Genomic DNA, 15,537 nt, shown 5'->3' with positions numbered 1-15,537 from the left:
CCCGCAGCATAGCTCTCTTAAGGCCCATCCAGGCTGCCCACCAGTCTGCTTCTCTGCAGGCTATGCACAGTGTGGATATGTTTAGGCTTGGCTGCTAAGCTGCTTTGACCATTTATGAACACGCTTTTGCCTCTGGTTAAATGTCCAGGATACCATTAAGGGTTGTGTGCAATTAGATGTTCAGTTTTATAAGAAACTGGCAAACCATAAATCAGGGTACTGCACATGGCACATTTCCCAGCAGTGTCAGGGCCATCTGGTTTCTGGTATCCTCATCAGCATTTTGTTCTGCTGCTGTTACTGGTGCTCTTGTGTGCAGTGGTGGCATCTCGCTGTGATTCAACTTGCACTTCCCCGTGGCTCCAGTGTGGAGTGTTTCTCATGTGCTCACTTACCAGCTGTGTTGTCATTAGTAAAATGTCTTCCAGATCTTTTTTTTTTTTTTTTTTTTTTTGGTTGTACTGAAGTTGTGAACTAGGGCCTTCGGCAAGTGTTCTGTCACTTGAGTTACATCTGTAGCCCTTTTTGCTTTTAGATAGACTCTTGAGCTTTTTGCCAGGCCTGGCCTCAGACCAAAAAAAGCTACCTCCCACATAGCTGGGATTATAGGTATGCAGCACTGTGCTCTAGTTATTATTTGAGATAGAGTCTCTCTAACTTTTCCTTGCCTGGGCTAGCCTTGAACCACGATCCTCCTGATCTCTTCCTCCTGCGTAGCTATCTTTCACACCACTTGCACTTGTTTCTTTTTTGGTGGCACTAGAGTTTGAACCCAGGAGCTCATGTTTGCTAGGCTTGCTATGTAGGCGCTCTATCACTTGAGTCACTCCACCAGCCCTATTTTGTGTTAGGTTTTTTTGAGATAGGATCTCCTGAACTATTTGCGTGAAGCTGGCTTCAAACTGTGATTTTCCCGATCTCTGTCTCCTGAGTAGCTAGAATTATAAGCATGAGTCACCGGTGCCTGGCTCCACTTGCACCTTTTATGATTAGGTGTTTTGTGAGCTTTTTTCTGCATATGAGTCCTTTGGTGGTTATGTGGCTTGCAGATATGTTCTTTCTGGAGCTTACCTTTTTTCTCTCAGAAAGTCTTTTCTAGAGCAACATGTTTTGTTTTGTTTTTCATTTGGTTTTCCTTTTGAGACAGGGTTTTGCTATGTAGCCCAGGCTGGCCTCAAGCTTGTGATGCTCATGCCTCCATCTCCCAGGTGCTGAAGTTATAGGCATATTCCACCACACCTGGTCCTAATTTTTTGTCTTGAAGTAGTCTAGCTTATCAGTTTTCTTTTCTGGGTTCTGCTCTTGAGAGAGTTCATGAGAGCTGTTCACCTGGTCTAGATCTTGGAAGTTTCTCTAGTTTCTTTTTCTTCTGAATTGTGCACACTCCAGAAAGTGTCAGTGGGATATCACTCAACTTCTCCTCTGGGTGTGGGAAGGGAGGTGGCCCTGCCATTCCACCTTATAGGTGAGGTCAGTTCTTAGTAATGGTTCAAGTTAGTGATGAGTAGTGTCCAGCTTGAGAATTCTCCCTGCTGCTTAGGGTCTGACTGGCAAGAAGCCTGAGAAGTGACTGCCAGGGGATGTTGAGGGAGCAGGAGGAGAGGGGAAAGGTGATAGGGAGGGGCAGCAAGGGAAGGGGACTGCATGAGAGTTATCTCTTGTATATGGTATGAGGGAAGGGTCCTTCATTCTTCTGCATGTGGGTATCCCATTTTCTCAGTACCATATGTTGAAGGAAGCCTTGTCTTTGAATACTCTTCATTACTTAGGGCAGTTACCATGTACACAATAAAATTTGGTTAAACTGAATTGTATTTGAGACAAACCATCTCCAGGCTTCATGGAAGCAGATAGAGGATGGAGGTTTAGAGGTGCTCAGCAGTATGAAGTGAAAGCAGGGTGACAATGATTCCAGGAACTTATTGTTGGCATCCCACAGCTAAGCTGCCTTGTAGGGGTCTTGAAAGGCCAAGACTAAAGCAGATTTAGATCTGTAAAACAGCAAAAGACCATTTTTTAAATGTGTCATAATTATTTATCATGGAATATATGCCATATAGGAGATACTGGAAAGTGTAGTCATGAAACTGAATGCATTCCCTGAGAATTTTTGTTTCTTTTGTTTGTTTGTTTGTTTGTTTTTTGTTTTTTTCCTGAATACTGGGGTTTGAACTCAGGGCTTTGTGCTCTACCACTTGAGCCACTGGTGCCTGGCCTCCTGAGAGTTTTTGATGCTGCCCACGTTGGGGTTTTGTTTTGTTTTTTAGGTCAGTAACATTTATTACCTAAATCAAGTGTTGACAGATTTTTTTCCAGAAAAAATCAGGTAGAAAATGTTTCATAAGCCACTGCTCCTGCCTTTTCTCTTGTCTTCTCTTCTCTTCGGGCCTTCTCCTTCTTACCATTAGACCTGTAAGCCTGTTCTTAACTTGGGCCATGATTTGCAATGCTAACTTCAGTCATTCTGCAGGTGACAGGCACATGTGTCCTAGCACCAGGTGTTTCTTTGATGGCAGCCATGCTGTGTGGACTTGTGAACTTTCTACTTTCTCCTATCATGACCCATCTTTCAGTTGATGGGAATTACCTGATGTGATTTTGGGTGCATGTTATTTCAGTGACAGTATGCTTGTGCACAGTCACAGTTGTTAATTGTCTTTGTTTTGAAGCATGTGGCCAGCAAGGACCCCAGAGAAGTTCGAGAATCTAGAGACCACAAGGATCCAAAAGAGGAAGTCAACAGAAACATTTCTGACTGTGGACGACAGCCGCTTTTACCCCCCTTCCCATCCCTTCACCAGTCACTACCTCAGAACCAATGCTACATGGCCACCACAAAGTCACAGACAGGTAAAGGGGACCAACAACTGTCTTTCTGCATGTGTGCCTTCAGCCCCTGTCCTCCAGATGGTGTCATGGGTGCTGCTTAAGATAAATAATGAGTGATAGCCCTGTGTGGCTTAGGGGTCCCCGACCTTTGTCCTAAAGCCTTGTGTGACACCTGCTCTGTTCTCCTTGCTTGCCTTCAGTCTCAAGGTGAACATTGTGTTGTTAATAAAATCTTACTCAAGTGGTCTGTTTGAGAACACTCCCAGATCTAAGTTAGGTGCAGTTGGAAGCACTAGGATGTGGCACCTTGGGGTGCCAAAGACTCCAGCTTTATCACTAACCACTTCTCTGTGGGCATTTCTCCACTCTGCTGAGCTTGCTTTGCCCCTCCTCAGTTGGGGGAGGGGACAAACTTACTACTGAGGGCCTCTTGGAGGAAGTGAGGGAGCGTAAGTGGCCCCACAGGAGGCTACTAGTAGGCTGTGTGCCTCAGAGTGAAGGATACCCAGGCTCCCCAGGCTTTCCTTCCTCAGCTTCCAGGACCTGTGCTGTGGCACTGTTCCTGAAGAGATGGGCTATTCCCTTATCATGGAGTTTGATAATGGTGAGTTTGATGTTGGAAAGGGTTCACCAGCAAGCTTTCCTCAATGTTGTTGACCTGAAAGACTTTCTTTGAGAGTCTCACCTGGTCATTGGTCATTTCTTTTCCAGATTTTTAAAGTATTCTTTTCTTTTTCCCCTCCACTCCTCTCCAGTCTCTGTGTAGGGTCTCTGTGTAGCTCAGGTTGGCCTAGAACTTGCTATGTAGCCCAGACTGACCTTGAACTTGGCAGTCCTCCTGCCTCAATGTTCCAAGTACTGACATTACAGGTATGCACCACCATGCTGGCTAATCTTTTTATTTGTAAGTAATTTCAGGCTTCAGCAAAGTTGCAGAAATTCTGCAAAGGATTTCTGTGTGCCCTTCCCTTCTTTTACCAAAAGGCACAATTATGCCTCCCCCCCCCCCAAAAAAAAACACCTTTTTTTCTCAAGCATGAACATAACCTGCTAGTTGCAGACTTGTACCTCTAAATAACCTACATGTTTTTCCTAAAAATAATGGTATAATGCCCCTAAAAACAAGGACATTTCTTTTAGATAACTATAATACAGTAGTCAAAATCAAGAAATTAACCTTGTTGTGATGCTATGATATAATTTTAGTTCATTGCTCAATTTTTGCCAGTTTCTCATTAATGTCCCTTCAACAAAAGAAAAATTCTTATCCTAGATTCTATGGTTACCTGGTTGTCGTGTCTTGTTAGTCTTTAATCTGAAATATCTCGGCCTTCTTTGGCCTTCCTGACTTTGGTGTTCGAGAGCACAAGCTAGGTGCAACCTGCCTGATAAGGTTTTCCAAGTGCTTCTGGAGGACCATGGAGTACCAAAGGGGCTGCTCCCTGTCTAATAGTTGCATTCTGGTAGCTTTTTGTCCTGTTAGGGCCAAGAAGAGGCTACAGGTCTCTGCATTGTAAAGTTCCTTTTCCCTAAGTTGTCCTTGTATGTGTCTTGGAAAGAGACTGAGTCTTTGCAGTGTCCTGCTTCTCATTGTAGCCTACCAGGAAGTGCTGAAGAGAGTGGACTCCGAGTGGTGGTCTCTGTCTTGTTGCTTTCTCTCTGTTGATGAGTTACATTTCTCTCTCTCCTTAAGAGGTGCTTCACTTTCCTGTCCACTTAGCTTACCTATTTTTAAGTGTTGTCTCATGTGTTAGCTTTCTATTACTATAATCACGTAACTAAGATAATGTGCTTACACAAAGAAAAAGGTTATTTTGGTGGCACATGGCAGGAACATGTGGCAGAGCAGAAGTACTCACCCAGTGGCTCAGAGGTGAAAATAAAGAAAGAAGAAGGACCAGGGACTCACTATTTCTTTCTTTAAAAAAGAAAAAAAAATTAGTCAAAAATTAATTGTGCAAAGGGGCTTCATTGTGATTTTTATATGACACATAATGTCCTTTGATCACATTCACCTTTTCTGTGGGACTCTTCCCATCTCCTTCTCCTTCCACCCCAACTTAAAAGATTTTAGTGGGTTTCCCTCTATCCCTTCTGAGGACACATCCCCAGTGACCTGAAGATCTCCCACTGGGCCCTATCTTTTAAAACTCCACTACCTTACAGTGGCACGACACTGGGGACCAAGCCTTTAATATATGGCCTTTGGACATTCAAGATCCTATAAGCTGGATGTGGTGGTTCACACCTGTAATCTCAGCACTGAGGAGGCTGAGGCAGGAGGAACTTGAGTTTCAGGCCAGCCTGGGCCATGTAGCAGACCCTTATTTCATAAACAAATAAACAAAAGTATTAAACCATAGCAACTTGTAAACTCATTTGAGTCTTTAGGCTATATTCCATTACTACCATTTTTTATTGCTTGAGCCATCTGGGGTTTGGCCATCAGCTGCCGTTAGCCAGATCCTGGGTCCTCAGATGTGTCCATTACTGTTGGCTGGACTAGATGACCCAGGCTCATCTTGTCCTTTTCCTTCCCAGGCTGAAAACAGTCCCTTCTCCTTTTTGATTATTTGCCTCAGTTCAAACAGTTAAACTTGGCACTCTGCAAAGCTCTATAGTTAAACTCATGTATGTAAGGACTGGCATGGAACGTCAAGAGTCAATGTTTTGGTTAATGCTAAGATATTTTAGTCTTATTATTTCATCCTCTTTTTGATAAGAGCTATCTAAAACAAAATGCCCATGTGCTCAACGTTTGCCCAGTTTATCTTTTCATACCCTTCCATATCGCTTCCCTTCGTTCCCTGTGAGCTGGAAGTTTCAGTTCATTAACATAGGTAATGTTAGCATAGGGCAGGTCAGTCTGTTTTGGGATGTCCTCATACTGACGATGTGATATGTTCCCAGCACTCACCTGACAGTTTGGTTTTGTTTTTGCATATGCTCCCTAGCCCATCTGCTTCTTTGCTTCCCAGCCTTAGGACTTGCCCACTTTCGGTGGTGGTGGTGGTGGTGGCAAGAACTCACAGTTCCTTTGCCTGAAAGTATTTTCCAGAGAGGAGCATGCCCTGCATGGCCATCTTGTCCTGCCACCATCGCTGGTGGCTATGCAGCAATCTCCGGGGAAAATGCTCTTGTCCTGAGTTGGGGACGGTGGAGGCCACTATCAGTGTGGTAGGAAAGGTGATGAAAACAGGAGCGGGACAGCCTCTGTCTCTCATTGCTGCTTCCTCAGCACGCCGTGTGCTTCCTTCTGGGCAGGGTCAGAGCCAGTGTCAGTGTTGTGTCAGACTGTCGTAAGATATCAAGCCATCTCTTTATTAATCTTTAATATTACTGTGGTGAGGATCACAGAAGTCTGTTCTTTTCATTCCTGCTGAACCAGTGAGTCAACCACAGGCAGGAAAGATGAGCAGATTCCATTTGACTAAAAGTACATTTTCTGTCTGAAGCCATAGACAAGCTCTATGGGGCAGTTTGTTCCTTTCTCAAGCAGATAGAAGCCTGCAGGACTTATATCTCACCCCTCCACTCTTTTGTGTGAAAAGTCAGAGATTGAGAACCCATTGCATCCCCAGGGGAGCAAACTGGCAGAGGCTCACAGGTGTCTAGAATTGGGCCTTAGTTCTTTTGGCAAAGTGGATTGTTCCTTTGTCAGTGGTTCTTTCTGTTTTCTTTTCTGTGTGTAGATGTTCTTGATTAAAAACCCACAGAATTCCGACCAACACCTCTTTCAGAGGAACCTGGGGTATAGTGGAACAAGAAGCAGCCGGAGCTGTGTCCCACCTGGACTGCAGCTATACTGGCAATCTGTCTGCTCTGGCTGCTTTGGGACTCAAATCTGTGGAAGATTTGCAACTTCCCAGGGAGTGCTTGGATTTGAGCCTATAGTAGTCCATCGTGGCAGGAATGGTAGTATAGTGTCAGTCTTAGCCTGTAGCAGAGTCACAGATGCGCCCAGCCAAGCCCACCATACTGGGAGTGTGCGTGTCCTCGAGCATCTAGCATTCAGCTCTAGGAGCCAGGGCAGCAGAAAGGGCCCTGTCCTCCAGATAGCAGCAGTCTGTGCTCTTATACAAGTACCAGACTAGGAGGCTGTGGTGAGGTTGTTGCAAGTCCCCCACCCCCAAGTGACTGCTAGGGGTCTTGAAGAGCCAATGCCCTTTCTGTTCTCTACCTTCTTTTTTTTTTTTTGCTTCTTGGGACCTAAACATTAAAGACTAGGACATTCAAAAGCAAGTATATGTATAGGGAAAGCTAGAAAATGACTGTATGCTCAGGGAGAGGTTCAAGTTCAGAAGAGGAGTGACAGGACCTTAAATCTACACTTCAGGGTAATCCTTGGCACAGAGATAGCCCACAGCTACCCAAAACACAAAGCAGTAAACAGCAAACAGCAAGCCTTGAGGAAGGCTCAGTAGCTGCTTTCCAGAGTGACCACATCACTAGAACCAGATGTCTGGTTTCTGACAAAAGTCACCAGGCACAAGAAAACCCAGGGAAGTGTGACCAATTCAAAGGAAATAGTAAATCAGCAGAAAATCACCTCAGAAAGACTCGAAGGCAGGTCTCCCAGACAAAAATTTTTGAGAGAGAGACGGGGGGGGGGGGGGGGTGGCGAGAGAGAGAGAGAGAGAGAGAGAGAGAGAAGGAATACTTAAAGAAAAAATGGCTAAAGTTTCCCAAGTATGATGAAAGACATGATATGTTCAGGAAGCTCAACCAATTTCAGATGAGGTGAACTCAAAGAGACCCATGCTGAGATGTATTATAACCAGACTTTGAAAGATAGAGACAGAGAGAGAATCTTGAGATCAGCAAGAGGGAAATGACTTACCACGTACAAGGGATCCCTAGTATGGTTATCTGTAGGTTTCTTAACAGAAATTGATAAATTCAAAAAGAAAGAAACTTGACAGCCAAGAATCCATCCAAATGTTCCTTTAATAGTGAGGCAGAAATTAAGATATTCCAAGATAAATACAGTTGAAGGAATTAGTTACCATTAGACTTGCCCTACAAGACGTGCTTAAAGGATTTGTTCAGGGTGAAAGGAAAGTATACTATGCAATGACTCCAGGTTGTATAAAGAAATACAGGTCTCGGGCTGAGTGTGGTGGTGCACACTTTTTATAATCCCAGCTATTTGGAAGGTAGAGATAGGAGGATCATAGTCCAGTACTGGCCCAGGCAAAAGCATGAAACTATCTGAAAAACAAACTAAAAGCAAAAGGCTTGGGGCCTGGCTCAAGTGGCAGAACAAGTGAGGAATACATTATAAAAACAATGATCAGTTGTACTGCAATTTTGGCTTGTAACTGCTCATTTTTTAAATGTAATTTAAGAGACGAATATAATTATTAGTTGTTACTTTGTATTGTGAATAAAGATGTAATTTGGTGATAATAGCCAAAAGGATGGTATGAGAGCTATAAAGGAGAGGAGTTTTTGTATATTATTGAAGTTAAGCTGGATTCATGAGCTGGGCATGGTGGTGCATGCCTGTAATTCTAACATCTGGGAGGTTGGGACAAGAGGATTGCGAGTTTGAGGCCAGCTTGGGCCACATAGGTAGACCCTGCCTCAAGAAAACAAACAAAAAAACTGAAGTAAGTTCAAATTAGGGTACTGGGACTGTAGCATAATAATGTAATCCCCATAGTAACCTTATACGCAAAAGGATATGGAGAAGAATTTACACATTTCAGTATTTCAGTATTTTAAAAAATACAGGACTGGGTATAGTGGCTCACATCTGTAGTCCCAGCTACTTGGGAAGCAGAGCTAGGAGGATCACAGTTTGAGGCCAGCCCAGGCATAAGCACAAGACCCTATCTAAAAACAAACTAAAGCAAAAGGGACTGAGGACATGGTTCAAATGGTTGAGCACCTGCCTAGCAAGTGCAAGGCCTTGAGTTTAAACTCTGGTAACACCCCTATGCCCCAAAATCCATGCAAATGATAACCAAAAGACAGCAAGGGGACTGGCATAGTGGCTCAAGTGGTAGATCACCTGCCTAGCAGGCATGAGGCCCTGAGTTCAAACCTCAGTGCTGCCAAAAAAAAAAGTGTACTGGAATAGAATAGCTCAGAAATAATTCCTTACACATGTGACCAATGAAATGAATTTTTTTCTAAGAATTTTCAAAATTGTTTATAGATTTATTCATATGTGTATACATCGTTTGGGCCATCTTTCCCTTTTTTTTTGAGATTGGTCTTGCTGTGTTGCCTCAGCAGGGCTCAAACTCATAATCCCCAAGCCTCAGCCTCCCGAGTAGCTGGGATTATAGGTGCACACCACCTTGCTTTGCTTGGTCAGTTAATTTTTGACAAGATGAACAAGGCTGCTCAGTGGGGGAAAGGAGGACAGTTTCTCAACAAATGGTGCTGGTATCTACCTCATACCATGTACAAAAGTTAACTCAACATGGTCAGAACCCTAAATGTAAGACCTAAAATTATAGAACTCTTAGAGGAAAAGAGAGGGGAAGGACTGCAGTGTTGGATTTGTTAGCATTGTTGTAACAGTGAAAAGGGCATAATACAAAACCCTATCTCAAAAATAACCAGTGAATAAAGGGCTGGCGGAGTGGCTCAAATGGTAAAACACTTGCGTAGCAAGTGCGAGGTTCTGACTTCAACCCCCCCAGTAAACCCCCCACCCCCAGAAAACAGAAAAATTCTGCGATATGCTGCAGAGTAGATGAACGTTGAGAACATTATGTTAAGTGAAACAATACAAAGGACAAGTATTACATGATTTCATTTGTATGAAGTTGCTAGAGTAGTCAAAATCATAGAGGCAGAGCATTAGAATGGTGGATGCTACCAGCTGGAGAGTCAGTTTTTCATGGGGACAGAGTTGCATTTTACAAGATATGAAGAGCAATGGAGATGGATGTATCGATGAACTGTACATTTAATGACTGAGATGGCAAATTTATGTTCTGTGTGTTGTAAGACTAACACACACGCAGAAAACTTATTCCTGAAATCAGTTTGAGCTTCCACTCTACATAGACTACAGATTATTGCTGTGCTACAGAGGAGCCCTAAAGGTGAAGCTCCTTTCTACCTTGTGGACAGTCGCCTCTGGACATGGTTTGAGGCAAGCTATCTTCAGTTACTCATGCAGGTGGTGTCTGGGCTCTTTGTAGGTAGATTCTAGAGGGACCTGGAATGTCCATGGACTTTTTGAATAAGGAAGCAGGAGGCTTTGACCCAGGTTACTGGCCTTTGTGTTCTGCCCCCAGGGGTGAGGCCAGCCAGGTGCTTTTTCTGTGTCCCAAGGGAAGAAGTCACTTGAAGGCTGCAAAAGTGACTGGAGTGGTCTTGGGCTTCCTGTTTCTTTTGGCCACCCAGTCAGCCTCGTCTGCTTTCCAGAGTATGCTGCCTTTCTTTCTAACCACAGCTGCTACACTGCCTTTCTGTAGAGCAGCTGGACGTGCCCTTGCCCCCACTGCGTTGTCTCTGCTGGCCTGTGCTTGAGTCTCCCAGAATGCTTTGGAGATACTGGTCTGGGCCATGAGTTCTTGGGGTTCTTACCCTAAAGCTCTGTGTACCAGGCCCCTCCCCCTCCTGCCTCTCTTTGAGGTCTGGACCATGAGCTCTCCACTCAAGGAGGCCCTACATCCCTTTCTGAACTGACTGCCAGCTTTCCTTCAGTTCCTTCTCCTAACCCTGATCATCATTCTGGATCCCTGTCTTCTGACTCTGGGCCTGGACCCTCTGATTGGTCACTGTGAAGACCTCCCCTGCAGAAATGAGGCAGAACATCCCTCCCCCCCATTCATGCTTCAGCCACCTGTTCATAGATGTCCAGGTGCTCAGTAAACCATTTTCTGAATTTGTTCACTGACATTTTTGTGACTTTCACTAGAACAGTAAATTCTGTACTTCACTGGTATGTGTGTCACATGTGTAGCTAGTTAACCTGGTAAGAAAGACCATTAGAATGTCCTACCAACTTCCAGACAGTTCCCAGGCACATTTGTCTCCCTTGTCCTTACCCTGAAGGTCACTGTGGAGTCAGCAAACTGTTTCTGTGGACAGGCATGTGGGAAATAACCTTAGGCTTTTGAGGGTGACTCTTCATTTCATAGCGTGACAGCAGCCTCCAACTGCTGCTGTGAAGGGTTCGGGTGCATGGCCTTGAAGCCTGCAAGACTTCATTTATGAACAGTCAGTATGCCTTGGCCTGTACATTAATTATCATGGACTATTATGACGAGTTAAGGAAAAAACTACTAGACAGGCGCTGGTGGCTCATGCCTATAATCCTAGCTACTCAGGAGGCAGAAATCATGAGGAACGTGGTTTGAAGCTAGCCCAGGCAAATAGTTTGTAAGACCTATCTTGAAAATACCTAACACACACAAAAAAAGGGCTTGTAGAGTGGCTAAAGGTGTATGCCCTGAGTTCAAGCCCCAGTACCGAAAAAAATAAAACTACTGAGAAGCTGTATGCAGTCCTGCCTTGGTTTCCATGAGGGATGGGTTCCAGGAACACTCTCCTCATGGTTAGCAAAATCTGCAGATGCTCAAGTCCCTTATATAATACAGTACAGTATTGCCACACATCCTCCCTGTACTGTAAATCATCTCTAGTTTGGTTATAGCACCTAATACCATGAACCTACCAACTATGTCTATATTTGTTAACACTTCAAGGTTTGGGGAATAATGAAAGAAAAAAGTTTGTACATGTTCAGTATATATTCATCAGGCATTCACAGGTAGTATCTCTTCTATTCAAGCCTGAGGAGGCCACATGTGGGCATTTCTCCAGGCCTTGTTTCTGATAGTTTGTGATTTTTTTCCTCTTTGTGAAGTAGAGTGATGATATTTGCTCAGTGTTTTATTCTGAACAAAATGTGATGTTGGAAGTGTTTTGGCTTTCTCTACAATTCGTACCAAGTAAGAGATAACTATCATCCTGTGTTGCTACCCACAGAAGTGAGCCTGATGTCATTGGGTTTGCTGATGAGTTTGGTAATCAGGTTTTGTAAACTGTCTCCTGCCTCTAAAAACATTTGAATGCTATTTCTTTTCCTTTTTTGTCCCCTTTTGACTTTTTTTTTTTTTTTAGCTTGCTTGCCTTTTGTTTTAGCAGCTGCAGTATCTCGGAAGAAAAAACGAAGAATGGGAACCTATAGCCTGGTTCCCAAGAAAAAGACCAAAGTATTAAAGCAGAGGACGGTGATTGAGATGTTTAAGAGCATAACTCATTCCACTGTGGGCCCCAAGGTAAGAGGGACATGTGAGTTGTTTGCCACATGTGCTTGGAAGTACATTTCCAGTTCCAGGGCCTCTTTGGTCAAAAAAGCATCCTGTGAGGTCATCAGTAATTTGGATGACCTTGATCCTGTGGAAGGAACCAAAGCTCTAGAGCTCTTCTGCTGTAGGGTACAACCTCTATGTCCAGGTGGGTTGTTGGAGACCCTGCCCTTACCCCAGCATCCCTGCTTACACTGTCACGACATTCCTGGTTCTGGCAGGCCCTCACATCTCCAGAAATCCTAATTCACAGTGAGTTGGCAGGTTTTTTGGTACTAGGCAGTGGTCCTTCTGAGAGCTATGCACTGCATGTTCCAGGGTGAGAAGGCCTTGGATGATAACACCCTACATGTGAATGGGGAGAGCTTGGAGATGGACTCAGAAGAGGATGACTCTGATGAGCTAGAAGAGGATGAGGACCATGGAGCTGACCAGGCTGCTGCATTTCCCACAGAGGACAGCAGGACTTCTAAAGAGAGCATGTCTGAGACTGACCGTGCTCCAAAGGTAAGACCATGCTTCTTGGGTAGTGGCACGAATGAAAGGAATTGTGAAATTGATTGTAGGTCCTGAGAGTCTGCTCTGGATTCTGGTAGGTCCTGGTGAAATTTCCTACTTTTTTTTTTTTTTTTTTTAATTTATTTGGATTTTTGTCTTTTCTTTCTCTGGAATTACTAGTTTATTTACATCTCAGTAGTGTTTGTCTTCCTGCATAGTGTCATTGACATAAGCTCATGAGCTCCTTCTTAAGCCTTAGGTTGGGAAGAGTAAGAATATTAATCTAGTATTATCCATTGGCCTACCATGTGCCCCTGATGGCTGCTTGGTGATTGGCCTCTGTGTGACTGCCCTCACTCTATCCTGGACACTCCATGGTGGGGTAATCAAATTTCTGGAGGTTGAAGCTTTTGCTCCTCCTTGCAGAGTGTGTCCAGGGCTATCTGAGGGCCTGTGGAATGGTATATGCAATTCTGCTAACTCTGGGTGCATCACAAGTGCCAGTAATGCTCCTTTTCCAGACAGTTCTGTTCTGTGTCCATCTGAAGATGAGCACTGGGAATCATAGCACCTTTGGTCTTGCCTCACCTACAGCATTCTCCCTGGTGGGCATGGCACCATTGGCAGGGGCTCCTGGGAACCATCTGTGAGTGTCCCTGGGGACCTTCTGTGGATGCTTCTTGGGGCCTCAGCACTGGGTCCAGTGTCTCAAAGAAACCTAGAGAGTTTTTAGAATTTCTGAGTGGACTGTGAAGTATAGGCACAAATTTAAGCTCTTTTAGTTCTGAGGGGGTTAAAGTAGCAACAACAGATTTGATAAGGGGGAACATGGGAAGTTAAGGGTCGGACTGGCATAAATATATTGGGGGTCATTGTCTAAATGTGTTACACTTTCTTGAGAAAATTTTCAACCATCATAACTTAAGGTAGAGCACTATATTTAGTGAGTTACTCTAAAACTAGTGCTGGGCAACAATCCCAGGTGATACTGCTCAGTGATCTAACGACATTAGTTTTGTTGCACATCTCAGATTAATTTTTATTCATTCATTTATTTTGGTGATACTGTGGTTTGAACTCAGGGTCTCATGCTTTCTAAGCATATGTTCTACCACTTGAGCCACTCCACCAGCTCTCAGATTCACTTTTAGCAGTTACATATGTTGTACTTTTTTTTTTTTTTTTGGCAGTACTTGGATTTGAAATCAAGGACTTACATGTGCTAGGCAGGTGCTCTACCATTTGAGCCATGCCCCAAACCCTTTTTGCTGGAAGGGTTGGGCAGGGTGGACTTCAGACTGCAGTTTTCCTACCTGTGGCCTCCTCTGCAGCTGAGATGACTGCCTCATCTCAAACCACAATCCTCTTGTATCCACCTCCTCACAATCTTTGATTACAGGGTATTTGTTTCTGCATTAACTATTAAATGTCCTTGACCCACTTCTGTAGTATGTTGTACATATCTTACAAATGGGGTCCTGGGAGCTTTGTATAGTGTGCTGTTATCTTTGACTTGATGTTTCTCAATTGCTTGTCTTAGTCTGCAAATCAAAACACACAGGCAGTAGTCTTATTTCTTTATGACTTCTGAGTTCTGTTATAATTATCATAAGCCAACCTTTCTACTGCTGATTTATTATTTATTTAGGCAGCACAGGGGTCTGAATTCAGGGCCTCATGCTAGTGCTTGAGCCATTCTGCCAGCCCTTTTTGTGTGATGGATTTTTCAAGATAGAGTCTCACAGACTATTTTCTCAGGGTTGGCTTTGAAACACAGTCCTCCTGATCTTTGCCTCCAGAGTAGCTAGAATTACAGGCATGAGCCACCAGTGAGTCCCTGGCTCTCCTGTTGATTTTTAGTAAATTGATCTGAGCTATCTTCTAATACTAGTTTGATTTAATTTTTTCTATATAAATGTTTGATTCATACAGAATTTGTGATAAAATTGAGGTAGATATACTTAAGAGTGGGTAAATTTTATGTTACATAAGTTGTATTTCAGTAGAGCTTTAATTTCATATATACATATATAGAGACAGATATACATACACACATGTATATATACATGTACTGGAATTTGAACTCGGCCTCATGCTTGCTAGGCAAGTGCTCCATTTGAGCTATACCCTTAAGACCTTTTTGCTTTAGTTTGTTTTCGGTACGATTTTACCTGGGTTGGCCTCAGACCACGATCCTCCTGCCTCTTCCTTTTGAGAAGCTAGGCTTGTAAGCAAGAACCACCACACCTAGCCTTGATGGAGCTTTTTAATTTTTAAGTAAATTGGGAAAGATCCCAGAATTCCCTCAGAATGGCTCGGCCAGAGTTCCGACTCCATCTATCACCTGACATTTCCTTCTCCTACTGATTTAAAATGCCAGTTGAATCCTATACCAGATGGCATGTGAATTTGAGTATTTCTAGATTCTTTGATTAAAGTTCTCATCTTCCAGAAAGAATCTAGACAGTCAATCACTCTAAATAACTCCAGGTATTGATGTAAAATGGAAAATGAATTAACTGTCACCAACAAAAGAACCAAGAAACAAAAGGCAAACCAAAAAGAAACTTCAGTCAGTGGAAAATCAAATAAAATGGCAGGAGCAAATCTCAAGGTCCAGCAGGGCAATGCCCAGTGTGGTTTTGTCATGTGAACTCTTCTGCAGGATAAAGACAGAGAAAGCACTGCAGCTTTTCCTGAGGTTGCACTCATTCCACACTCTACTACCAAAATCCCACATGAAACACTGGTCAAGTGCAGTTCTGTACTAAGGGAGCAATGACCATTAGGCAGTAAATGGGCTGACCCCAGGAAGAAAGCTGTTCATTTCTAGAAATCTGTTAACAAGATTTATATATGAATATCTTAAAGAGAAAAGCCAACAGAGAATGTATTTATTTAATAGACATTTTAAGCCAGGCATGGTAGT

General features: G+C 43.5%; 1 protein-coding gene across 9 annotated transcripts in view; it reads left to right on the top strand.

The window, feature by feature from the left end:
• The window catches only part of Ehmt1 (euchromatic histone lysine methyltransferase 1), a 155,186-nt gene that overhangs the window by 72,969 nt on the left and 66,680 nt on the right, over positions 1 to 15,537 (top strand). For 7 of the 9 annotated variants that reach the window (XM_074052702.1, XM_074052695.1, XM_074052696.1 and 4 more), the window contains 3 exons: positions 2,670 to 2,850; positions 11,923 to 12,080; positions 12,429 to 12,617. In XM_074052702.1, the coding sequence (XP_073908803.1) occupies positions 2,670 to 2,850; positions 11,923 to 12,080; positions 12,429 to 12,617 (528 nt within the window). The remainder of the gene's footprint in view (positions 1 to 2,669; positions 2,851 to 11,922; positions 12,081 to 12,428; positions 12,618 to 15,537) is intronic. The other 2 variants (XM_074052703.1, XM_074052697.1) reach the window with 1 other exon arrangement.

Source organism: Castor canadensis, chromosome 13 (assembly GCF_047511655.1).
Source record: "Castor canadensis chromosome 13, mCasCan1.hap1v2, whole genome shotgun sequence".
In the NCBI taxonomy this organism is placed as follows: Eukaryota; Metazoa; Chordata; class Mammalia; order Rodentia; family Castoridae; genus Castor; species Castor canadensis.
The sequence above is the reverse complement of the archived record's forward strand: the minus strand, read 5'-3'. Positions and strand labels throughout refer to the sequence as shown.